Source organism: Symsagittifera roscoffensis, chromosome 5 (genome assembly GCF_963678635.1).
Source record: "Symsagittifera roscoffensis chromosome 5, txSymRosc1.1, whole genome shotgun sequence".
NCBI lineage: Eukaryota > Metazoa > Xenacoelomorpha > Acoela > Convolutidae > Symsagittifera > Symsagittifera roscoffensis.
The window spans coordinates 895,614-921,071 of record NC_087066.1 but is presented as its reverse complement, the minus strand read 5'-3'; the positions used below and the strand labels follow the sequence as shown (position 1 = coordinate 921,071).

Sequence of the window (25,458 nt, the reverse complement as noted above, 5' to 3'; positions counted from 1 at the left end):
AATTTTTGGGTAACCCTCCGAGTAGCTCCGTGGATAGAGCTAACGACTTAAGGTTTGGAAAAGGAAGGAATCGGAGGGTCCAAATTTGATAGTTTTTGGCCAAATTTTTGTTTCTAAACCAATTTTGGTCCGGTTTTTTGCATTATTCCAGTGCCGTACAGGGCTACTACGCTCATTTCAAGTATTTTTAGGCACTTTCGACCGGAATTGCGAAAAAAGTCTTTCAGATCCTATACAGGTGGTGAAAAAGGCCATTTTGACGAACGCGTTTTTGGCGATTTCTCAAAGACTAGTTATCCGATCGGGATAATTTTGGTACCATAAGTCGACGTTTTTGACCACTTTTCCGAATCGCAACCGTTTTTGGGTTGATTATTTCGGAAAAGAAAAATTTTTTAGAATTTGTTGGTTCGGAGGGTCCAAGTAACGGGCAACCCTCCGAGCGGCAGAAAATTTTATCAAAACATCTTTTTATTCAACTGGGAAGGTTGACCGTGTCAGCCAACCTAGTTTTAAGTCAGGTAGACCGCTTTCAGAGGCTTTACTGCGGTGATTTAACCCTTTTTCTTGATTTTGGGGGAACCCTCCGAAGTGACCCTCCGGAGTCAGCTAAACCCTTTAGCAACCCTCCTTAGTGGGAAATTTCCACGAGATCACCCTAAGAAGTTGAAACAGCTCCCCCTAGAACCCTTAGCTTATTTTGACGCTTTTTGAAGCTAGTAGGAGAACCTTCCAAGTGAGATCAGAAAATTTGAAAATTTTGGAGGTACCCTCCGAAGTGACCCTCCGGAGCGTATTAAGCATCTTATTGACCCTCCTTAGTAAATTTAGGGGGACCCTCCGAAGTAACTTGGGTGATTAAGATACCCTCCTAAGTAACTTGAGTGATTGAGGTACCCTCCGATGTAACCCTCCGGAGTGTCTTAAACCTTCTAGTGACCCTCCTTGTAAGAGACTTGAGTAAACCTTCTGTGGCAATTTGGGAAACGGAAAATATCCATTTAATTAGGATCATATTAGGATATTAGGCGTGCTTATCAGGATCATAAGAACCCATTCTGACCCGGAAATTCGTGATCAACTTTGGATTCTATATTGGGTGTATTAGAAGTACCCGAACAAAATTTTTTTTTGATTGTGATTTTGGTTGAGTGGTTGCCTTGAGCTACTTAATAGGAAAGTTCGGGCAATCCGGGAACAAATAAAGGAAGACCTCGGTGGGTGTATTAAGCAAATATACACACCCACTTGAGAAGAAGAATTGTTCCCTACTCTCGTGCACTTGGAGCAGTCCGAGTGTGGGAGAGCTTTTTCATAGACTTGACGAACTTTCGACCAAGAGGTTGCCTTGAGCTACTTAGTAGGACAGCTCGGGCAATCGCACGACACCCAAAAGAAGACCTCGGTGGGTGTATTAGGCAAATACACACCCACTTGAGAAGACTGTGTCCTGGGCTTCGTTCTTTCGGATCGTTCCGATTGGGGGAAGTCTTTTTCTTTAAGACTAAGTTTTATTTGTCTATTTCTGAATCATCACTGCTTTTTATCAAAGATTGTTTAATTTTAACAAAGCAGTGACTTGATAAATTGTGTGGCGATAAATTGATACTGACAAAAGGTCGCTGTCACCTGTAGGATATTCTTATCTGATTATCGATTGTGTTTTGTGTGTCGATTATATCTTGTGGAAACTTAGTGATACTGTTATACTATACAACCGGGTTGAGTTAGCATTATATCAATACTGGGTAGACCCTGTGTGTAACTTTAGCTGAGTCACTAATTTAGTCGTGAGAGATCAAAGAGACATTTTGATACTGACGGAATCGAGTAGGCAGCGTTAAGTGATTCAACTAAAACTTGTTTGTGGTGCGTTTGCGTTGCCATCAAATTACGAATATTTTCATTTTGTACAAAACTATGCAGCGCAGGGACTCGTTAGGATCGACTACTAAAATTCCCAGGCTAAGCAAGGGAAGCACGCGGAAATTTAGAACTAGGCGTAGCCAAACCTCGTTTAGCAGCGCTTCCGACGCGTTTGCTGAAGACGAATCGACTAAAGGTCAACCTGATCTTTCAGTGAGCGAAATGAAACTAAGGAGCGAGAAAAACCTCGATGGCAATCAAAGGCGGAGCGCCGAGGCCGAGCCTGCGAGCGAAACGCTGGTGGATCCCTTTGACGAAGGGGAGCGAACGCTCATTCGACCCGACTTTGAGCCAGACGAGGTCCTCGAACGGGAGGAAGCCGAGAGGACAGAGGAGACCTCGGAGCGTCCCGAGGTCGAACCTCGGGAGGAAGTGTTGTACAGGGGAATGTCCAAATCAGAGACTAAGAGCTATAAATGGAGAAAGGAACCTTCACATCTGACAAGTGCACACTCATCCTTGGCCAAACAAAGTAACAACGCGATGATGTCGAGTATGAGTCCGGGTGAAGAGCAGACGTTCTCGAAGGCCAAGAAGAGTTGGAAGTCCTTGTACGACGAACGCATGGCGTCACTACCAACTGTAGGTTTGACTTCCAGTGATGGCTACCCGGAGATAACCCATCCGGATGTGAACTTCACACCGTGCCCAAGGAACGACATGAGCAGGGAGGCGTCTTCTGCCTCGCCGACCAGGCCTATGTCAGATGGGATAACGATGGGAGCATCATCAACGTTCGACAGACTGATGACGTCAATGCACAAGCAAAAGGGCGGTGCGTCATCAAGTACTAGGCTACAGCCACAGTTGACCTCGTCTTCTCTGGGGCTAACCCCGCCATTGGGGGCAGCTGGTGACATAAGTGATATGTTCGCTGGTGTGATGAATGGCCTGGATGAATTGAGGCGAGACATGACTAAGAGGATAGATCAAGTTGACGAGAGCTCACCATGGTCGAGAGAATTTGAAAGATGAGCTAACGCACGTGAAGTCGCAGGCGAGGTTTGATCAGGCTCAATTGATTCGTGACACCGATCAATGCCTGGCCGAGAGCCTGGCACAGGCAAACAAAGAGTCAGAGGAAAGAGAGGCTAGGATGACAAGAGAGATCGAGCGATTGTTGAATGATCATGATAATACCTACGCCCAAACGATGACTGGCCTGGAAAGGAGGTTGGACGCCAAATCTGACTTGATGATGCGGAAGCTTGACGCGATCCTGAATGGGAATAGTTGGCAGGAGCATTCCAACTCAAGGGAGCGCTCACGCCATGCGAATGTTGGAGATGGTACGGGCAACAGCGCCAGAGCCCAGCAAGGCTCGAGAACGAACTACGAACATAGAAACAAGGAGCGGCCAAGGGCAGCCCCGCAGAGGCCTGGCTGGACAAATCCAGTCCCACCGGAGGCAGATGCCACCCCGGAGACAAGATTGCCAACCGTGCCACAAGTCAGTTCAGTACCAGATCTGACTACAGTCTCACAAGACACAACGATGTATGCCTCGATGTTTGAGCCTCTGAACAGATCTCTTGAAACATTCATCACCAAGCTCTCGAAGTCAACCGAGAGAGGAGAGAGGTCAAGAAGAACACTGAAAAAGCCGAAGTCATATAAAGACGAGTCAGACGGCTGCATTGATACTTGGATAGAGGTGATGAAGTTACACTTTGAGGAAGAGAATCTCTCCAAGAAACAAGAGTGCAGCGCGCTGACGAGCAACCTGGAGGGTACTGCATTAAATTGTGTAATGGCGAAAAGAGCCAATGAGAGAGACAGCGCTCGCAAGATATTCGACATCCTGCTGAATCGTTTCGGCTCTGGAGTACAAGGGCACCAGGCCATGGTGAAGTTCGAGAAGAGGCGACAGAGAGATGAAGAATCAATAGATAAATTCTTGGATGACCTTGAACTGCTCAGGAGGAGGAGCAACCCGGATGAGAGAATATCCGAACGAAACTTGGCGATCGCTTCGAAGTTCATGGATGGTGTAAGGAGTGAGGAGTTGAAGACGATGTTGGCCACTCACTTCACCCTGTCGCTTGACCAGGTACCCACGCCCGACGACTTGCGTATGAAGTCACGCGAGTATTTACTGATAAAACCGAGGGCGCAAAACCGTTACTGCAATTATGGCAACTATAGCGGGACAAACACTGGTGCGAATTCCAGTTGGTACAAACCTCGCGATGACATGGACAAGAGGAGGTCGTGTGCGAATTGTGGTTCGATGGACCATCACGTTTCTGCGTGCTCTGCATACAAACAGAACATGAAGGCCATAGGCTACTTTCTCGAGGACGCTGACGCGACCGACGAGGATCATGAAGAGTACGTGAGAGGGCTCATCATGAAATATGGTCCGAGGTGTTTCTTCTGTAATTTGGAGGGACACTTCAAGTCGGATTGTACTCAATTTTGGGACGCAGTAGCGGACGCGAAACATCCCCGCCACGATGAGGCGCTTTCGGGTGTCAAGGCCAGTCGGGCACGTCTGATGAACGAGGCTGAATCTCGGAGAAAGGAGACGACACCGAGCACTTTCACGACTAAAAAGGTTAAGACATGGCCTGACGAGGGGGTAGCCTCAAACCTCGAAACAGAGTCGTCTAGCCCACTCAAGGTGGATTACGGCCTGGCGGCAAGGACAGCTCTGCAGAATGTCAAACAAGACCTAGCCACGAAAGAAGTGGAGCAATGGGTAAGGTCGGAGCTGGAGAGCACAGATCTTCGAGAAAGTCTTAATGTCCTGAGTAAGACGACAAGAGCAGAAGATGAAAGAGAGCCCAAGAAACAGGGACTAAAACTGAACGTTATATCTGGCAAGACTTTCGGCATGACGAAAGCAGGGACCAAAATAATGTCTATCATCTCAGTCGCAGGGCACCAGGTGGTCAAGAACCTGAGCGAGCCATCCGAGATTACACTGGTCCACCTGGACATCTATGCCGACTACCTGAAAGAGAAGGATCCCAAACTGGACTCCAGGGCAGTGCGAGCGCTGCTCACAACGGGAGGTCCGAGGCTGATGAAAGTGGACGGACATTATATCGATGTCCATGGCCCTTACCCGATTCTGATGAATGTGGATGGCATCAATATCTACACGAAAGCTCACATAACTGATGCGAACGATCAGGTTGGCCGGATATACATTGGTCAAGAGGAGCTGAAGGTCAGACGAATCGGACACAACGCGATGCTCGAACAAGATGCGGTGCATATTGGTTGCGAGGCCGATCTGGCCGCACACGTTCTGGACGTGCAAGGCAGACAACTGTCAGTAAAGGGGCTGCTAGACACGGGAGCAGTGGTTAGTGTCATGCCAGTCAAAACTTGGACCGACATGGGTTTCGAAAGATCGGATCTCATACCGACAAACATCAGGTTGGCAGCTGCCAATCAGGGAGCGATCTATGTCGCCGGACGAACCCCGATCATCTCACTGCAGCTCGGAGGAAGACATCTTTGGATGAGCTTCCTAGTAGTAGAGAATTTGGATGAATCCGACCAGTTCATCCTAGGAAGGGATTTCGTTCGCAACTTTGACGTCACGATTGATCTCAATGACGGATTGATTAGGATCAAGGATCCTGAAAGAAAGTATGAGAAAAGACCCCTTAATAAGATCTTAATTAATCAGGCCAAGGTGCCGATTTTTCTGGATCGAAAAGTTAGATTAAAACCGAACCAAGCCGTAGTAGCGACGTTTAGGATGAGGAACTTGAATGAACTCAGCAATGACAGACAGGTGTGTCTGGTACCAAATCCAAACAGTAAAAGCTCGGCTATTTTAGGAAGAAGCTTCTCACTCACTCAGAGCGGACTGTGTGTGAGTGTGTTATTGAACACAGAAGCAACAACAGTGACAATACAGAGGGGAAAGAAACTTGGCTACGCTTTGCCTCTGAACACAGACTTTCTGAGTGTGGAGAACTTGAAGAAGTTTGACGTAACTAAATGTCCATTACATGCGAACCAAGAATGTATAATGAAAAGAGTAATTGAATTGAAATCTTCTGGGAAATTGTTTTCAATGAAGTCGGAAACAGATGATGGGCTGTCTAGTTGTTCCAACTTTCCTGAGAGGCCGACGGAAGCAGAGTTAGCAGCGAATAGGCCTGTCCTACCTGAGATAGAACATCTGAAGGGTAAAATATCTGACAAGGAATTAGATTCGCTCAGGGCGGTGCTAGATCGGAACGCAGACGTTTTTTCAAAGCATAAGGCCGATATAGGTTGTTGCAATTTTGTAGAGCACGAGATTGAGATAGAAGAGGGCTCGGTACCTCATAGGGAAGGGGCGAGAAGAATGACCCCAAACAAGTCAGAAGCGTGTAGGAAGGAAATTGAAATGTTAATGGAGTACGACATGATTGAGCCGTCGAAGTCCCCATGGGCCTGTGGCGTGGTCATGGCGAAAAAGAAAGGGGGGCAACTCAGGTTTTGTTGTGATTTCCGTTATCTGAACGCAGTGACTATAAAAGACGCATACCCCATTCCCCGCATCGATGAGAGCCTATCCAAGCCGGGAGACGCTAAGTTCTTCACGACGTTGGATTTGGGCTCAGCATTCTGGCAAGTGCCACTCAGAAAGCAAGATCGAGAGAAAACAGGTTTCGCGTGTGAGCTGGGACTGTTCCAGTGGAAGAGGATGCCATTCGGATTGTGCAACGCGACGGCCACATTCCAGCGACTGATGGCTCAGGCACTCACGAGCGTCACTAAGAAATACGGGAATCTCATCATGTGTTATGTCGATGATGTTGTGATTGCAACACCAACCCTAGAAGACCACATAGAGAGGTTGGAGGAGGTGTTTTCTTGCATGAAGCAGGCGGGTCTGAAATGCAAACCCTCTAAGTGTGAAATCCTCAGGGATTCCATAAAGTATTTGGGCCGCCTGGTTGAGTTCACCTGGACTGATGAGGCACAAGTCTCATTTGAAAACATCAAACGTGAACTTTGCGAGGCACCGGTCCTCGGCATGCCAACGGAGAAGGGAATGTTCGTGCTGGACACGGATGCATCAGTGGTTGCGATATCAGGCATACTTCACCAAGAGCAGGAGTGGAACGGGAGAACGGTTCTTCGTCCGATAGCTTATGGAAGTAAAGTCCTGAGTGACACTGAGATGAAGTACGGCGCACCAAAAGCGGAGATGTTTGCTGTGATCACGTTCGTGGAAAAATACAGGGCCTACCTGGGGAGTGCTCCATTCAAGTTACGTGTGGACAATCGTGCCCTTGCCTGGCTGAAAACCTATTCGATGGATCAAAGCTACATTGGTCGTTGGATCGTGCGCTTGGATGGATACCACATGATCATAGAGCACCGTACCCGTGACAAGCACCAGAACGCAGATAGCCTCAGTAAAAAGACAGAATTTTATGAGCGCCTCGAGGAGAAGCAGGCTAACCAATCAGAGATCAAAGAGGGGTTTTCCTTTCTGGACAAAGAAACCTACGATAAGCTGCCACTTACTAGGTGGTTAGACAAATCAGGACATCCTATACCTGGACACCCTGACCTTCCAGTGGAGACAGCCGCGGAGATAAAGCTTTTAGCCAGAGGCGAACCCGTTCCGTTGGACCTGCTAGTCCGATCCAACTTGGTACAGCAAGAACTGACCAGGCTGGGTATAAACAGCATCGCTTTATTGAATAAGACGGTGAACGTGGCGCCGGACGTCATGGGAAAACTCCGTGACTTGTTGGATAGGGAAGTGAATAGGCATGATCGTGAATGGATGGAGACCATGCAGAGGTTGACTGTCACCGAGAGAACAGAGAAGAGGCCAGTGTCCATTCGCAGCCGAGGCGTTGAACGGGATTGCAGGTCGATCGTCAACCAGATGGTGACCTCGATGCCGAAAGAAGTATTGTTGAGAACTTCGTTCACTGAATATGGAACATCGAATCAAAACCAAGCTACTGAGGAAGTCAGGATCAGGTCGAAATCTAGCTTCACGAGGAGAGTGCACTTCACGGATGCAAAAGAGGAATACGAGCCAAGCCCAGATTGTTCGTCCATGGACGAGACAATGTCCGGGGAGTCTGACACCTTCGAGCCAGTCAAGGACGTCTCCTCTGATGAGTCAGACACTTTTGAGCCCGTGCAGGACGACTTGTCCGGGGAGAGGTTGACTAGACCACCTAGGGGCAGAATTTTGTCCGGGGAGTCGGGTTCAAAGCGACCGATGGACAGAGTTTTGTCCGGGGAGTCAAGAAACATCTCAGACAACTTGGAATATGATGTTGAGGAATCAGTCGTTTCAAGTGGTGACTCGAGACCCCAGTCCTGGGACAACACGTCTGAAACAACTTCCAATTCCGATGTGTCAGAGATCGCAATCCACTCCTTATTGGTAGACTGGAAGCAGCGTGGGCTGGACCGAGAAACACATCAGGATCCAGACAGGGATAGATACACCTCAGATGAAGAGGGCACTGTGGTAGATAATGCCGCAGACGAGCTCGAGCTGATAGCAGTTTCAAAACGCCCAACCAGATTGCTGCCACATGGTACGGTCGTCCGTACCAATCTGGAACCATCTGTGCAAGAAGCGACGCCTTTGAAAAAGATATGGTGTGTCAAGTTGATGGACGATGCTCATGCTCCGGAGATAATGAGTGGGCAAATGAACGTGGTGAAGACGTATTTGAAAGCCAGGTACAGGCTGTCGGATCTCCTGAGGGCTCAACGAAATGATAGAATGACGAGCAGTCTGAGAAGATGGATCGAGAATGGAGCACCTGACAAGGGAGACTTGGAAGAAGACAGCTACAAAATCCTGAAGCAATTTTACCTGAAGAGGAAAGACTTGTTGTACCTGAATAAGGACGGAATCGTAGCCTGTAAGCGCAAGGAGGAGGACAAGGTCCTTTATAAATACAATTCAATAGTGTTACCACAGTTGTACCAGACCGAATTGCTCTTTCGCTCACATGATCAGATGGGACATCAAGGCGTGGACAAAGTGTATAACAGGATACAAAAACGATTCGAATGGCCGGGATTGAAGAAGGCTTGTGAGAAATGGATAGCCGCATGCCTGTCTTGTCAACAGGCAAAGGATCCCAGGAAACTAAGATTCCCCCTACAGTCAATAGAATCGTCAGGTTTCAACGAAGTGGTGCAAATTGATCATCAGAAAATCTGCATGACAGCAACGGGCTATAATCAGGTGCTGGTAATGATCGACCATTTTACGAAGTATGCGGAGGCAGCACCCTGCATGACAGCGTCGGCAGAAGAAACATGCGATCATTTGATAAACGTGTGGATAGCAAGGCATGGCTGCCCCATCACGTTCCAATCGGACAATGGCAAAGCATTCGTAGGTGATCTCACGAAAGAGTTAATGAAAAGGTCGCAGGTAGCGCAGGCCCACTCGACCACTTATCACCCGCAAACGAATGGCCTAGTCGAGAGGCAGAATCGCACACTGGTATCCATGTTGAGAGTCTACTGCTCACGCTATATGGATGACTGGGACAAGCACTTGCCGCAAGTGATGGGTGCTTACAACAGCACGGAGCATTCCACCACGGGAATAAGTCCGCATATGATGCTGACGGGTCATGAAAAAGCACTCCCGTTAACGTTCTTCTACCCTGAATATGAAGGGAAGAGGACAGCACCGCAAACGTACGTGCGGGACGTTATTAGAAGACAACAGGACCTCAATGACTTATGCAGGAGGAATACGCAACAGGCGCAAATTAGACAAAAAAGGAGGTTTGATAAAAGAACAGCCGATGCAAAAGCCTACTCAGTTGGCGATTACGTCTGGGTGTTCCAGGAAGTGGTTCCACCAAAAGGAACCAAGAAACTATTAAAGAAATGGCGTGGTCCATTTCAGATAACAGAGGTGCATCAAGGAGGTCGTTTTTATCGGCTGAGCACTGGAAGAGCGGCTCATTACGAGAATATCAAACCACACAACGCCTCGTCCGAGGATTGGTGCATCCCAGCGGACATGCAAGAGGGAGACTATTTAATAGTGGATCCTGCTTGTGAAGTGAATGAAAGGGGTACTCGCGACAAGAACGACGGGAACGAGATGGTGGACAATTGTGGTCTACCACTGGATCTCGAGTTGACTGAGCGAGTAGAGGTGGACGATGAAACTCTACCCTATGCCGAAGAAGACTGGGATTGCCCGGAACAAACCGAAATTGACAAAGGAATACAGCCTGACTTTCCGCTCACTATGGAGACACGCCAAAGTAAGAGGGAAAAAAACCAGAAGAAATACAATCCGTATGGCGAGGACTTCGTTGTAGACCGGATAGTAGTGAGTGATGTCATAGACTCGCTGGTGGGGCTGGACGAAGTAGCGAGGCTAGAAGAAATCGACCTTGTGAACGATATGGATCAAGATTGGATCGACGATCGATCAGAACCGGAAGTGGAGTTCGAACCAGAAGCGGAACAGACTCATGAGCAAGAACTAACAAACTTGCGCGTGCTCGAATGGCTCCACGATCTGCCGACAGATCCAAAAGAGACGATCCTGACGATTCAGGACGTCGACAGAGACGGCGTCAAATACACCAGTCATGACAATACCGAGTCCAACTGGGTCGCCCCAGATGGTCCTCTACGTGTCCCACAATCCAACCTCGGTCTCCTAGACTTTGGGCGATCGACGGGGACGTCGATGGATATTTTTGTCCGGGGAGTGGGGGTAGGACTCACCCACACCGAAAATCTCATAATAAAAAAATTGAAATCGGCAAGGGAAACCGGAGAACTAGAGACAGAGGGCGAGAATGCTAAGAAACCACCTTTTGGACGAATCTTTGAATCGTATTTGGATCTCCCGAACCACTATTCGAACAATATCGTTATAACGGACAGCGATTTCATACTCACGGAACGCACGTGCGCCATAGCGATAACTGCGGACGTAAGCTTCAAAACAGCACTAGCGGCCGACTTTAAAAGAGAGTACAAGAATATCGAGTTTTTGTGGAAACAGAGGCCGGGTGTAGGAGGAATGATAGCGTTGCCCCCTGTTGCATCACAGATACCAGGGAAATATTTGTGTTTTTTGGTTACGAAAGCTACTGATAGGCAACACGTGAATCCGGAGAGCTTGGTATTGGCCTTGACTCGACTTAGGGATTTCCTGGTTGAGAGAGGTGTGACCTCTCTCTCGTTGCCAGTTTATGATCCCAATAGAGGGAAGCTACACCCGAGAGAGTTGTACGCTCTTGTGCATGTGATATTTTCAGAGACTGACATAGAGGTTTACTTACATAAAAAATACTATCTGAGCATATGCTAAGAATTGCGCTCGGCGATAAGTGGTTTTTATTAAGTTGCTCGATAAGAATTAGAGTCAAGTTTTAGGTTAGGCTTTAGGTACAGTATAAGGAATTAGGTTTTTATATGATAGTATAGGTGTGTGATGTTTATGTGTTTATGTTATGTTATTGTTATGATATGTTTTATGTTTGTGTCATCAAGGTGACAGCGCTTATTCGTGCTACTCTGACAAAGATAAAGGTGGACGATCCACCTTGGTGCTTAATTTTAAATCAGAATTGTGAAGAGAATTTCAATGGAGAGTTTTAAAGAAATGATTGATGTTGCATCCTAAAATGATGGTTCTAAGTCGCGACCTGTTTTTTAGATCTTGATTGATCGAAAATTGTTTACTGAACACTGAATCAGAAGAGACAGAGAGAAATTACACGACACGACAAGAAGAATCAACACGAAAAGAAATGGGTGACACTAACGAACTCATGGAATTCCTCTCAGCGAGTCTAGGAGCGACTCTAGACGAGATCTATCAGCGGCTGATCGATTGTGATTTTACACGAGAAGACCCGGGGTTGGCGATGTTTGTGGTCGCACTCCTCAATGCACTGGGAAGAGAGGGTCGAGGGAATCGCCCTACAGAAGTCGTGTTGATGTTGGCCTTCGGTGAGTCCGGGACCGCCGAGAGAGGCCGAAACCGATTGATGAGATGGAGGCGCGGAGAGATGTCTGGCCACGACCTGGCTCGTGAGCCAGGACTAGGTGAGCAAAGGGACCACCGGCTAGGTGAGATGCCCTTGCCCGTCCAACCTGCGCAGCCACTCATTGGAGCGAAGAGACAACGTGATGGGCCAGGCCCGTCACACTCTGTCGACTCTCCAACAGCTGCTCCTCCCCTAAAGAGAGTGAGAGTGAGCGAGATAGAGATCCAGACGTCGGAGACGATTGAGACACTGGAGAAGAAGGAGAGAGATCAGAGTGAGCTGTGTGCCAAACTTCAGGAGTACAGGGCCATAGCTCGGGAGAGAGACGAATGGAAAAAGAAATTTGAAGATCTGCAGGTGGCCTACAAGGAGGATGAGATAAAGCACCTGAAGGAGCTGTATATGGCGAAGGTGAGCCAAGTGTCACCGGAAATCCTGGCGAGCATGAGGTCCTCGGAGGGATCTAACGACACACGCCCCAGGACAACCGCGCAGGAGCTGTGCGCATCGAGAGGACCTGATGTTCTGGATTTGCGTGCATCAAAGGGGCCCGAGGCTCCTCACCAGACACGACCGTCTGCTTCGAGTCAGAGGTTTACGATACCAGACCCTTCTGACACCTATCTAGCTCCTCAATTTCAGGAATCATTTAACCAAGTGGCCAGAGCCGCGATGGATGAGATCAACAGAGGCACTGAGCGGACACTGGCTAGGATCGTTCCTTCCCAGCGTCGTGATCATTCATCAAATAGCTCGGAGCGAGCAACCCGCACGATAGCGTGTTCTGCGCCTGGTGGAGTCTTTGAGAAGTCTCGCGTGGTAGACATCAGGAAGAATCTGATGGCACGTCATCAGTTCACGCAGGTGCCAGCCGAGCATCCTCGAGCCTGCCTGAATGACATGAGCTGGAACCCCGCCACGAACGACCAAGTAATTCCCCCAGGGAGTCGCCATTTGATCATTGGAGACAGTTTGGTGAGAGATCTGAATGAGATCTTCGTCTATGGTCATACTACCATTCTGTCCTTTGGAGGAGCCTCAGTGGCTCAAGTCATCAAAATGATGGAGTTCCAGAGCGAGGATCATTTGGATACATTAATAATAATGCTGGGGACCAATGACGTCTCGAGAGCCCCCGTGACTCCGGAGAACAAGTGGGAACCTCTATTGGTGTGTCTCTTGAGCGAATTGAAAGAAAAGTACAGACCCAAACTCGTGATCCTGTGCACGATACCACCAAATCCTTTGGTGGGCACCATAGCTGCAGATTTCATGAATGGCAACGTGACGCGGTGGAATGAAATGACCCGCAGTCTGGTGAGAGACAACCCTGGCGAGTTGCGACTCCTGGATCTCGAAAATATGCTACGCATGACTGATCACATCGAGCTCACCAGAGATGGAGTGCACTTCAATACCCAACGAGGGAGGCATTGGATTAACGATGTGTTTCAGACGCAACTGAGAGAAGTGGAGCAGGAGTCGAGGGCGACCGGTTCTTTGGCTCGGACCAATTTGACCGGAGGGAGTAGAATAAGGGCAACCGTGCCCGAATCCCTCGCCAACCGTCTAGGGCCCTTGGCAACGGAGACGGTTGGAGCCGCAACCGTCGCTCCGAGCTCGAACGTGAGAGACAGGCTGGGGACTGCTCCTCCTCCCAGGCCACAATCGATTGGAAGCCGACTCGGCAGATCGGTGGAACAGAACAACAGGAATAACTCCCAGACCGCGTCTAGGAGGAACGATTCGCCTGCCACGACAAATCCTGCTTCGACAGCAGGACCGTCTACAAGTACCGTGCCAGCGGAGGGAATTGAATCAGGCAGCAGGCTGCTTTGGAATAGATCAGATCCTAGCCATTGGGGTCAGTATAAGACGGACATGTCGGCGAAGTTGAATATGAATACCTTGACGTGTCGGGAAGATGCGATGAGAATGACTGGCGGTGAAAGTCCCACAGTGTCGCGACTTTATCGGATACCGGGCGTGGATTGGCTGCTAGCAGAACAGGAGAAATTCAGCTCCTCGACCTCACTCCGACATGTAGACCTGGATGGATTACCTCATGACAATACCTTTGGACCTTTAAACACCCGGTCGCTCACCGACGTTCGAGATAGGACCCGGGAAAGGACACCACCTGTGCGCAAGGGCAAGTTCCAGACGGAGAACAAGCCCAATAACAAACATCACAAGATGTACAGACAATTCGCTAAACCACCCGGTCAGACGCCGGGCGAGTATTCGAGGGATTACCCCCGAACTACAACAGTGGTTGGAGACGATAAGAGGTACGGGAACCTGAAGGCCCCAATGGGCGATGGCCTTTTTGCAGCTTATGACCCCTTGGACATGAAGGCTGCCAAATATCTGGTTGTGGCCGGCTCCGATTATCTCTACACGCCCCGTTCTCTATTCTGGCCCGATGTGATTTTCTTAACGGCGCCTAAACTGGACTGGGGACAGGCGATAGGCATGATGATAAGTGTACGGAGAGTGGTCAGCGTAATGACACGTAACGAAGTATAGGGGAGAGTAACGAAGTTATAGGGGAGGCGATAATGACACTGCTCTCGGCGATGGCCGAGGTAGAGGCAGCAGCAAGACAACGTTTCACCATGAATGTGGTGAAGGTGATCTTCGTATTGTCACCAGGCTACGCTGCGTTGCCTGAACCCCTTCAATTTGTGTACACAATGGTCACGACGATAGCTGAGGGGATATTTAACGTAATAATTCCTGCCCCAAACAGAGTGGTGGACCCGGACAATTACTATCCGTCCCGATCTGAGCTTCCCGCCGTTTGGGCTGACATCTCGAATGCCATACAGGGGCTCAGAGATTGTAGCACGACTCGGTTGGTGCTGGATGAAGTTCTGGGGTTGGAGCTGTCCAACTTCGCAAGATTACTGAAGCTAAGACCAGGGGTAGGTGACGATCATCTGTTAGTACAACAGGTGGCTGATGATCTCTGGTTCAGACAGATGGATCATGCAGAGAATGAGCAGGGAAGGATGATCAGAAAGAACATGACGTCAGCAGAGGAGGACCTCATGGCAATGGCTTTGCGTACGAAGCCACACAACAATATATGGTTGTACCTGTCACCGAGGCTGTGCACCTTGGGTGAGGACGCGTTTGAGCATGCGCCGGCAATAATTAAAGAGATACATGCGTATCTGAAGAATCTACTTAATGCCCGGGAGTTGGCTGGAGGCAAGATGTTGAAACTAATGCAAGACGTAAACACGATGTCGCTGGATAAGTTCCAAGCTGACGTGCTGGCCACAAAGGCACAGTACGAACGATCAGATGCTATCTTGGGTGGAATGGGAGTGGGATGGACGCCATCTTTCCTATCGACGTGCTATCCGAGGGCATCTAGGAACCTGATCGCGAGTTTCGTCAAAGACATCAGGAAGTTGTCGATTGGCCTGGTGCTAGCCTTATACGTGACATTTGTTCATGAAAACTTTGTGAAAGGACCGGCAAACCTCTTTACCCAAGCGTTGGCAGATTTGAGATTGGATGGACTCCTGACTCTGATTGCTATGACCTATGGTCGACTGGGAGACTTGCTTGTGCTATTGCGTTACCCTGAACAACTACAGGGACCCAGTCGTGAGTTCAATGCACAGTTGGAAACTGCCTCGCTCAAGAAGATGAAAGACTGGAGGACTCTCCTACTTCAATACCTCTTGCAACAAAACAGAAGCGTCACAGGAGAGGACAAAGTGGCGACGAACGCAAGCGAATGTAAGCAGTATTGTGGCATGCCCTTACTAACAGACTTAGCTGTCATGATGCGGATTGATCCGTTAGCTCTGGTCCACGGACTGAGGGAATTCGTCACAGTGGTGTATGGACCGGTGATGTCCTTTGCGTTCCCGGATGTGCAAGTTAAAGCGTACAGGAATTCAGTGTTGTACGTCAACCTGGTCTCAGTAGTGGATTGTTCCGTGCTGAATTGGGTAGAGCAGAGTGAACTGAGAAAGCTGGCTAGCGATGATAGGCTATTCGGAAGAATAGCAGAGCCAGGTTGGGTGTTGATGGACTTCAACAACCACTTCAAATGCCGAATGGGCCGTGAGGATCTTTCCCACATCCAGTTTAACCCAAAACTCTGGAATTTGAGACCAGTGGTGAAAGATACAGGAGAGGCTGTGGTAGTACCTCAATTGCCGGGAGCCTATGCCCATGCGAAAGAGAATCAACAAACATGGCTTCCTGGGTCCAGGCCGCTGCCGGACCAATGCCATCGATATCCACCGATAAGGAGGATGTTGTTGGGAGTCACATCTCCCATCATTGCCCCTCGTATCGGAGCAGCTCGTGACGCAGAGAAGAGAATGCTGAAGTGGAGTGGAGGGATGGAGCCGCGCTTCATCAGCTGGAACACTGCCGCTGCGCATACGTTTGACTTCTCATTCCCCGATGCCTGGAGCAGGAAAAAGATCAAGGCACTATCCTCCAGGAGACCAGAGGTCTCGGCTGAAACGTGGAACGAAGTATATTCTTCAGCGGATGACTTATCGAGACTGAAGTGGTCAGGAGAAGCGAAAGTGGTGATGCTGGAGGTGGCAAGGGAGAGCAGAGGAGGCTCATATATAACGATAGAGGACCTGGCCCCACATGGCGAGGAGTTGGTAGAGTTCCTGGTCGATGATGAATTGTTTTATCATGCAGGAGACATGGCCGTACCGGCTCGGCCGGATTCGGGCACTGACGCGCGACAAGGACCTTCGGGACCTAGGCCGAAACCTGATGCGGACGACGATGAATTGATGGATCAGGACGATAACGATGATGGGACCGGAAGTAAGACGGAGAAACCGGGAGAGACCGATCTAGGAGCGTTGGAAAGGGACTTGCTAGAGTACCGGTTCAGTGAAGACGACGATGGGGAAGTCGATGGGAGTTTATTGCTAATGGCACCATCGTCCTTCATGTCTCCTACAAAGGAGGCGTCGGCCGATCTATCTCCGATAGACCCAATAAGCCAGGCTAGAGAGTGCCGAAGCAGAGATCCGCAGAAACTGCTTTATGAATCACCAAGGAGGAGGAAAATCGAAGAGTCAATGAAGATATCGTTCCTCAGCACATTACCAGAAGAAGAATGGGAAAGATATCAAATGGAGTTGGAAGGCAAGACAGGAGCAATCTGGAGCCGAGTAAACTTCATGGAGAAATCTTGGGACGTGATAAGGCGATATGGGACGCAGTCCATAATGAAGGTGGGATTGAACCAACCCATCATGCGTGAGGTCCTGGAGAAAATAGTGAGCTCCATGGAGTCGGATGTTCTGACCGAGTCAGTAACAGAAGACAGTGCCGATGATCAGCATGTTGCAAAGAAATTACCTGTCAGACGAGCCAGGAAAGGGCTGAAGCGACTAAAAGGAAAGACAGGAAGTCGAGCCATGAACCCGAGAGTGGTGAAGTCAAGAGCCAACGCAGTGGCGACCTCTTTAACGAGCGCAGGTCGTTCAGGCGAGAGCGGGCAGGGATATAGTACAACACTGACAGGGGGAGAAAAAGAGAATCTGATACCCCCTATGCTCTTGGCAGGTCTGACCGTAACCGCCACTAGATCGAAGACGGCGCGAACCCTGGCAGACACTAAGTTAGAAATGGAAGTAATCAGTCAATGTGGATCTGGAGGACTCGAAGATTACAGGCCCTCGCGAATCAACATGGCCAAGTTGAAACTGGAAGGACAACTCGACGTGGTCGAGTACAGTCGAATAACTGTACCGGAATCGGTCCACATGGGAGATCCGGCAGGGGGTTATGTGGAGATGTTGAAAGCGAGGAACTCCGCGAGAGGGCACCTGATGGCTTGGAGTGAAAAGCGGGCCATGCAAGAATATCTGAAAGGGCTTACGGAGAACTCTAACTTCAATCGAAGAGAGTATGGCACAGTAATGTCATCAGAAGCGAACGAAATTGGATTGGAAAAACTGCTAGAGATTTCTTGGAGGGCGGCCCTCCAGAAATACTTCGATGAGACGATGAATGCACCTGCGACGGTATCAGCATACCTGGCTCATCCTTGCGTGAGAACTGATCTGCAAGTACGACTGGCTTGGTGCTTGATGGGCATCAAAAAGGCGGAGTATGAAGCCAGTAATGACTCGAAATCACGAGAACAGGAGCTAGAGCTAATGGAAGCTCTACGAGCATTGATTTCGAAAGACGATTCAGCGATAGCATGGGCTAAGCGTAAGGATGCCCTTTGCTTTGTCAGGTTCGTGGTGGATCGCATCCCCACTCCTGTGTTGGGAGAATGTATAAAGATCATTCGGCAAAAGGGAGTTGATTGCGAAAGGAATTTCCTTAGGGCACTCCTAGAGCTATATCAGGACATGCCATTGACCGTGCCAAGCAAGGAGTCGAATGATATGGAAAGCTATCGCAAGTTGGAAGAGGTGAGAAGATACTCCAACAAAGAATTGAGAGTGAGCAGAGACTTGATTGAAGCGGCCAGAGGACAAAAGGAGTTTGCAACACTAGGGAAACTGAAGTCGTTCCAATACGTGTCTGGCATACCGGGGATGGCGTATAATCCCTTCGTGAACGAAGAAGCCAGGGAAGCATACTTCGACTACGAGCAAGTCACAGTGCTCAACTTCTGGGTTGAACGGATTAAGGAAATTGGAATGTTGATGGTGGAACAACCCAAGCTTGGAATTATTTTGGAAGAACGAGTAGTCGAGCCCTCGATTCCCGAGCTAAAAGGGCAAGTGAGTTTTGATTATGGTTCTTGGGACGGTCCCTTGAAAACCAGTCTAGTAGTGATGTGGGAACTCATGAAACCTTCCTGGTGTCCCCATCCTAACGCAGGCTTAATCTGGGACATGACCGCGGATATCATGTTAGACCGGGATGATGATGCGAGTCTACATGATCTGGCCATGATACAACACCTGCTGGCCATGAGATTGACGAAGAAGAAGAGCAACCCGTCCACGGAGCTGTCCGAGGAAGGTACATCGAGTAATTGGTTGAAGCAAGGAACATGCTTGGCTCAACACAGTGGGATGGAAGGACATGTTTGTAACATGGGACACTGCCTGATTACGCTAAGCGAGCAGCATCGACAACTGGCACGATTGTATGGAAGATTGAGCATGTCAGATAAGAGTGCCATGGATTTGGTCGCAGACTGCCATGGAGTGACGGACGTAAACCTGATCACAGCCTTGGGATTTTGCAGCATGACGAGTTCGATAGAATCGCTCGAGCGCTTGGAGCGTGCCCATGAGCTAGTGACGTCCCTCAGCGTGGAAGTATTCCCTGGAGCATTACAGACAGAACAAAAGATTGGAGGCTGGCGAGAAGCCCTAGAGAATGAAATGAATCTGAAGGATAGTGAAGCCTATCACAGACCTACTGGTTCAAAATACATGGTGGGTTCAAGCTCAGCGCCGTATTGTAATAGCAAGTATCCTACGCACATGGTGGTGATGGATGCGAGGACGCAACAAGTGTTGGTTGACCAACTTTTCTCTGTGCCAAAGTGCGTGAGGTTGGCCAGAATGTCAGAAAGGTCATATGACTTGTTGGCAAAGATCTTTCGGGCAGTCCCGAAGAGATCCGAAGGCGAGTTGCAAGACGTTGTGGGTGAAGAGTTCATGAGACTGAACGAAGGAAACGTGAGTGAGTTCGAGAAACAGAAAGCGAGTGGAGCGTTACCTACTGAATTCCCCACCATAGAAGAGAAAGACGACCTACATAGAATTCTGATGGAAGTGGAACCGTTGCTGGGAGCCTCAGGGTATCGGACCCGAAGGAACATAGTGAGAACCCATGGGGAGTATCCTTGCCACTGCTTGGCGCAGACGTTGTGGTACCCTAAACGCGGGAATCTGATCCTAGTCTGGGACGTGGAGGAGTTGTACTCCACGGGGTTGCCCGATCAGAATCAACAAGTGTCAATCGTGGTGGTTAGCGCCATGCTAGCAGTGAGATGGTTGGAGGCTAACGCGGACACAAGTGAGCAGGAGACGGCCGTGCCGACTCCTGAACAGTTGAGCAACGTTAAAATGAGTTGTGAATTGGATCTTTTCAGAACCACCTGCAAGGTTCTGAGAATACCTAAAGCCATTGAAAGAATATGGTCAAGGCAAAGATTGATGCCTTGGTTCCGTGCAGTGATGACATCTTGGATGTATGAACGCGCGAAGCGTCACATGTCAAGGAATACGGAAGCCTATCAATCTTTCCAGCTGGATATAGGACCAGGAGCCTATAAGCGAGCATTCTTGACGCACAGAAACGCGGTCACCACAGCGGTGAAGCGGGTAGCTGGAACGCCTTGTGTTACTGAAGATGAGAAGAAAGAGGTCTTAAGAGCTGACCTAGAACGAAACGTGAGCCTGTGTCTTCACAACAGCTTTTGCAGGAACCGGGAGCAGAAAGTGAATGTGGACTTGCTACCTTGTTGCAAACCGAGGCTGTTGGAACAGGAGGGTTGGGGCACGGCCCGCAACTCTCTGGACATGTTAGAGAAAGTTCTGGAAGACAGTGACGCTGAACATCAGGATGGAGAAATGATGGAATGAAGATGACCGAAGGAGAGAAGAGAAGGAGAAAAAACTTGATTGTCTTTGTGTGTAAAAACTTGAACAAATCAACCAAGTTTTGATTATTGAACTTGTGAAACTTTTTGTTTTGATTTAGTTTGGTCAGACCAAACTTTGAAAATTGTTGCAATTGTTAAAATTGTTGAAATTGTTGATTTTAGTTACTACTATCTATGTATGTATATAAGGAGCATAGGTGAGTATATTTACCTATTTATTCCCGACTGAAGTTTTTAACCTGTGTAAGACACAAATTCACTGTGTGGCGACATGGTAAGTTTGAGTAAATTCGCTCGAGAAGGGTGGGTAACTCAATAACTTTCCTAGCCACAGAGTTTCTTAGTTTTAATATTGAAAGGACCGCATAAATGACTAATTATACTTGGTGAGTGAAGTTAAGTTAATTTTAACGGGTGCGTGGCCGTGCCACGTCCCACTTTTTAATCACAAAGAGCGAAAAGAAGTTTTATAACAAGACGACGTAAGTAGTCAGAAAAGAAATTTTATCTAGGACACTCCTCATGGTGCAAATTTTGTGAAAATGTTGAAAGGCAGTGAGATGTAGTACGATGCCATTTGTGAACATGTAGTGAGTTGAAGTGGAGTAGATAAATTTCATTTTCTTATGCGATTTGTAAGATTGGTTACAGAAAGCTGGATACCTACTTGACGATAACCCGGTGTTGTGCGATCAATAGGGACATTGATGGAGACTTGTCCGGGGAGTATGTGCCATTCTGCCAGATGACACAGCATAACCTTCCCGCGACAGAAAAAAAGCGACTAAAGGCCTTATGAACAAAGAGTGTTGCGACGGAGGGTCAGAATATTCTAGAATTTTTATTTTTAAAATTTCGATCGGAAGAAGAACATTTCTGAGAAATAGAAAAAAGACGGCCATTTTGAATAAAAAAGACGAAAATCAGAACAACGATAGAAATTGTGAAGAACAGTTGTATCAGAGACAAAAAAACACGGAGCCTCTTATCGTGGCAAAAACACACGATAAGGACCTTAGCGACAGATATTTGTGGAGACGGAGGCTTCGTTGGGGGGAAGAGAAATACCACGGAACCCTCCCGGGACACGAGATATAGGAGATAAGAGTGTTATCTCAAGAAAATCACGGGAGCGGAGGCTTGGTCCCCCAGAGACTGTTATATGTGAAGGGACTGTGTAAACTGACTATAACAGCTGCTGTAATGTCCTAGATCTGAATTAACACCGTTATTATTTAATATTTCAGAGCATGAGCAGATAGAAAAAGGAAAGGGTCAATCCATCTCCAATGGATTTAATATAAAACTGTCACACAAAAACATATAGAAATAGGTGGTTCGAGCCGTGTTTTTAATGACAATCACGTGGTCTGAGGATCCGAGACTCAGCTATGTGGTTGTGTTCGCATGCAAACGAAAGCTGATCAAAAGTCGTTTGACTGATGGCCTAAAAATGGTAACTTTTTACTTTGCCCTAAACAGACCAGAAAATTAACTGGCAAGGTCGAGACGGTGAAAAACGAGTAGAATTAAGGTAACTGACGCCTGCCAGTCGTTGATAGGTACTTTTTCTACGCTCCGTCGCTGTGTGATATTTGGGCGAATGTTACAAACATCTTTTGTAATGATAGAACTTCTCGAAGCTGAAACGCAGCTAAAATATTTCAACTTCTTCTAAGCCAGAATTTCTGTCATGTTTTTAATTTATAGTTACATCATCTGAAACTGAAGTCTCTTATATCTTTTCCTTTTCCTTGCAGTCTTCACGAATGATCTTACCCTCCCTGTGCCTTCATTTTTTTCGATCCCATAAATTAAAATTGATCAAATGCAATAATTGAAATATCGTCCTCTGATAGATCAGGAAAAGCCTGTCTCGCTATATCAATTGCGGTTTGACGAACTAAGACGCGGTCGTTTTTCATATGCGAAAATTAGATCTCGATATCTGAGTTATACATACCTTGTCGAAACCGCTCCAGGACCTGTGTACATGGTCGATTATCTTGGTGATTATGTCTGGAAGGCGCAATCTCAGAGTCTCATACGCGAATGACCTATAGAAAATCTGAATTCAACTACTCATAAAGTTCACACATACGAAGAAATGAGATAAATCACCTTATAAATTTTCATAATTTACTTTTCCATTTTGCCGGACAATTTCGAAGGCAGCATTTCGACAGTCATTTTTTTTCAATAACGGAGACGCAAAAACAAACAGATACCTGAAAAATAAAAAAGCACGGGGCTTATAAAATAGCAATTTCCATTACTGGTCATTACTGGAAGTCAGTCATTCGATGTTTAGTCTTGTGGCCAGCAGAGCGATGAACGTAGTGTATTTACCAACTACATTCCTGAGATTAATTTTCAGAAAAAAAACTTTTGAGGAAAACTGTATTGAATTATACAAAATACTTGAATAAAACTGACAAAAGCCAAAATGGCCTAAAAATTTCTGAGAAAATGCCTAGATACCGATATAGTACCATTTTTTTGCAGTTTAGGGTACCTGAGAACGGAGTGCTGTAACATTCGCCCGGTAGTACATACCGACGACAATAAGCTAGGTTATGAAACGACTGGCTAGCGTCTAAACACAGCTTCATATGCTTTTAACCGTGTATATCAAAGCCAGTTCTATGTTTGGTCCATTAACATCGAGTCGACAAAGTCATTACTATTTTGTGCTATCGGCCAGAACGCTCAGATTAACTTAGTTACCTGCAAAATAGTGAGCTCCTTGCTGGGTCTCAGTATCCTCAGTGTCACATTCGACCAGAATGTATCAAAATGCAGTTCGAATTCGAAATTTTATTATGACAGCTGTACGAAAAATTTGGCGGTTTTTGCGCATTAACGGTGTTAATCGTTCAGTTTGACGGATTAGGATTGGTCAATTTGGTGTGACATGTTAAATTTTAAGTTTTCGATTTGGGCGTGAAAGACACGAAACGATTTTATTTTTAGCGACAACTGAAAGCTGCGAATAGACAGAACAACAATATTCTGAGATACAGAAAAGTCGGACGAAAAACAACGAACTGAGGAAGTATAGTGATGTGCCAGTCGGTCATATTTGGAAGTTTGACCTTGAGAAACACCAGAGCGCTTAATTTTGAAGTGAAATCTAATTTTTCAAAACTGGGTGTGTACATCGGATTTTCAATGCCACTTCATCAGGAGATAGTTTCCATAGGTGTGAAAATTGCTTACATATACAAAACAAACAACAAATGTGGGATGAATCATTGAGGATTGAAAAGAGAGGGGGAATGCGCTAACAGCAAAGGAACAAAGGAGCACCAGAATTGGGAATGCAAAAAACGTAATGAACTGCACAAGACTAGATGGCCCGGCTGACAATCATAGTGGCGTTTCCTCTCATGAGGCACACTGAGAGGCTCTGGAGAAGGCGAACTGGGGCAACACGAGCGTCACGTGAACCAGAACGTCTGGCATCAGCGAGGATAGCAACTGACTTGAGGGTTTTGATAGCTAAAGCGGACCAACCCCCGAGCGTTTCGACTGCTAACGGGAAAAAACTGATTCCTTGTTCCTCACAGTTTTTCTCGTGTTTCGAAAATTTGCGGTCCTCAGCAACTTCCAGGGACGCCCCGGGGGTCTCCGCCGCACGAGAGAGAAGAGATAACTGCAGCGGGGATGTCACGGTGACGTCGAAAGCAGCGGGGCGACCAGCGCTCCAAGTAGGGATAAAAATATCGCCGGGTTTGGACCGTTCTCCACGGATGAGGTTCCGTTGCTCCTTGATGGAGGCTAAAGAGGCAGCCGAGGTAGCTTTGAAAATAATGTCCCGTAGTCTGTCGTGACGGGAGATCCGGCCACCACTCCCCCCACAAGCGACAGCGTGGTCCCCGAGGACGTCCAGAATGCCAGACGGACACGCGGGGCACCTACGAGCAGACGCGAACACAGGAAGACCAAGGCGGCTTGGAACTCAGCAGCTTGGAACTCAGCAGGTAGCAGGTGCAGGCCAAGACCTTTAATGGGGACTGCGGTAAGCCAAGCGCCGGCGTAAGGCAGAGAGAGCGACTGAAGACGAGCTTGCTCGCGGGAATCGGGAAGAGACGAGAAGAAAGCGTTGTAGGTGGCCTTATCGAGTTTCTCATTTCAAAAATATTCATATTTCAAAAATTCGAATGGAGCCTGTCATGCACGATTTTCTCGCGATAACTGAAAGTAGAAAAAGAGAAATCAGAACAATCGAGTAACAATCGCGGGAAAGTTGCAAGAAAAATCAGTAAGAAATTGCTATTCGCAATTTCCGTCTAGAGTAGAGCTGTCCCATTCGAAACAGAGACAAGTGTATTCCCACGAACTGGATTATTGTGACTTGACTGGAGTATTATTCTTAACTGGACTAGAGTGAACCTTCGGTGGAAAGGTGGACAGCTTGAGTGTCCCAATGGTTCACGAGAAACTATAGTCTAGAGTACAAACTTGTTCTTGTTGTTAAAACTGACAAACATTAAACTCATTTTAGTTACATTATTTAATTCTCGAGTTGATTACCGACTTGATTACTCCCAGTTCTTGAGCGTGCTACAATGTGAGTACTAATTTAAATTTCTAGAGTGTGTTTTGTGATTATTATGTTGAGGTAGGGCGAGTTTTAGGTTGATCCATCTGAAATGGATCAAAGTTCCAATGTCTAATAAAAAGTAACTTAACGGATTGTTCCGACCCGGTTTTTAACGGCGTTCATGTATTTTGGGTATTTTGAGACCTAGGTATGGGGACGTTCTTATTTCTAGAGTGGGGGGATATTTGGTAGTAGCCTTAAGCTGTAACGGGTCGTAGTCTCATGTCACAAGCGAACCAAATTGGCTCCGACTGATTTGAGGTGGAAAAACACAAGAGATAGTGTCCCTGACTCTTAAGCCAATGGTTATAGGGCTTATTTTTCTTAAGCCTCATGTGTGACTGCAGTATACGAATGTTACATAG

General features: G+C 47.5%; 1 protein-coding gene across 1 annotated transcript in view; it reads right to left on the bottom strand.

The window, feature by feature from the left end:
- The window catches only part of LOC134845642 (damage-control phosphatase ARMT1-like), a 41,009-nt gene extending 18,283 nt beyond the window's left edge, over positions 1–22,726 (bottom strand). The window contains exons 1-2 of the mRNA XM_063862657.1: positions 22,631–22,726; positions 22,451–22,544 (exon numbers count right to left, since the gene is read on the bottom strand). Of these exons, the coding sequence (XP_063718727.1) occupies positions 22,451–22,544; positions 22,631–22,677 (141 nt within the window). The 5' untranslated portion in view covers positions 22,678–22,726. The remainder of the gene's footprint in view (positions 1–22,450; positions 22,545–22,630) is intronic.
- Positions 22,727–25,458: the final 2,732 nt, after the last annotated feature.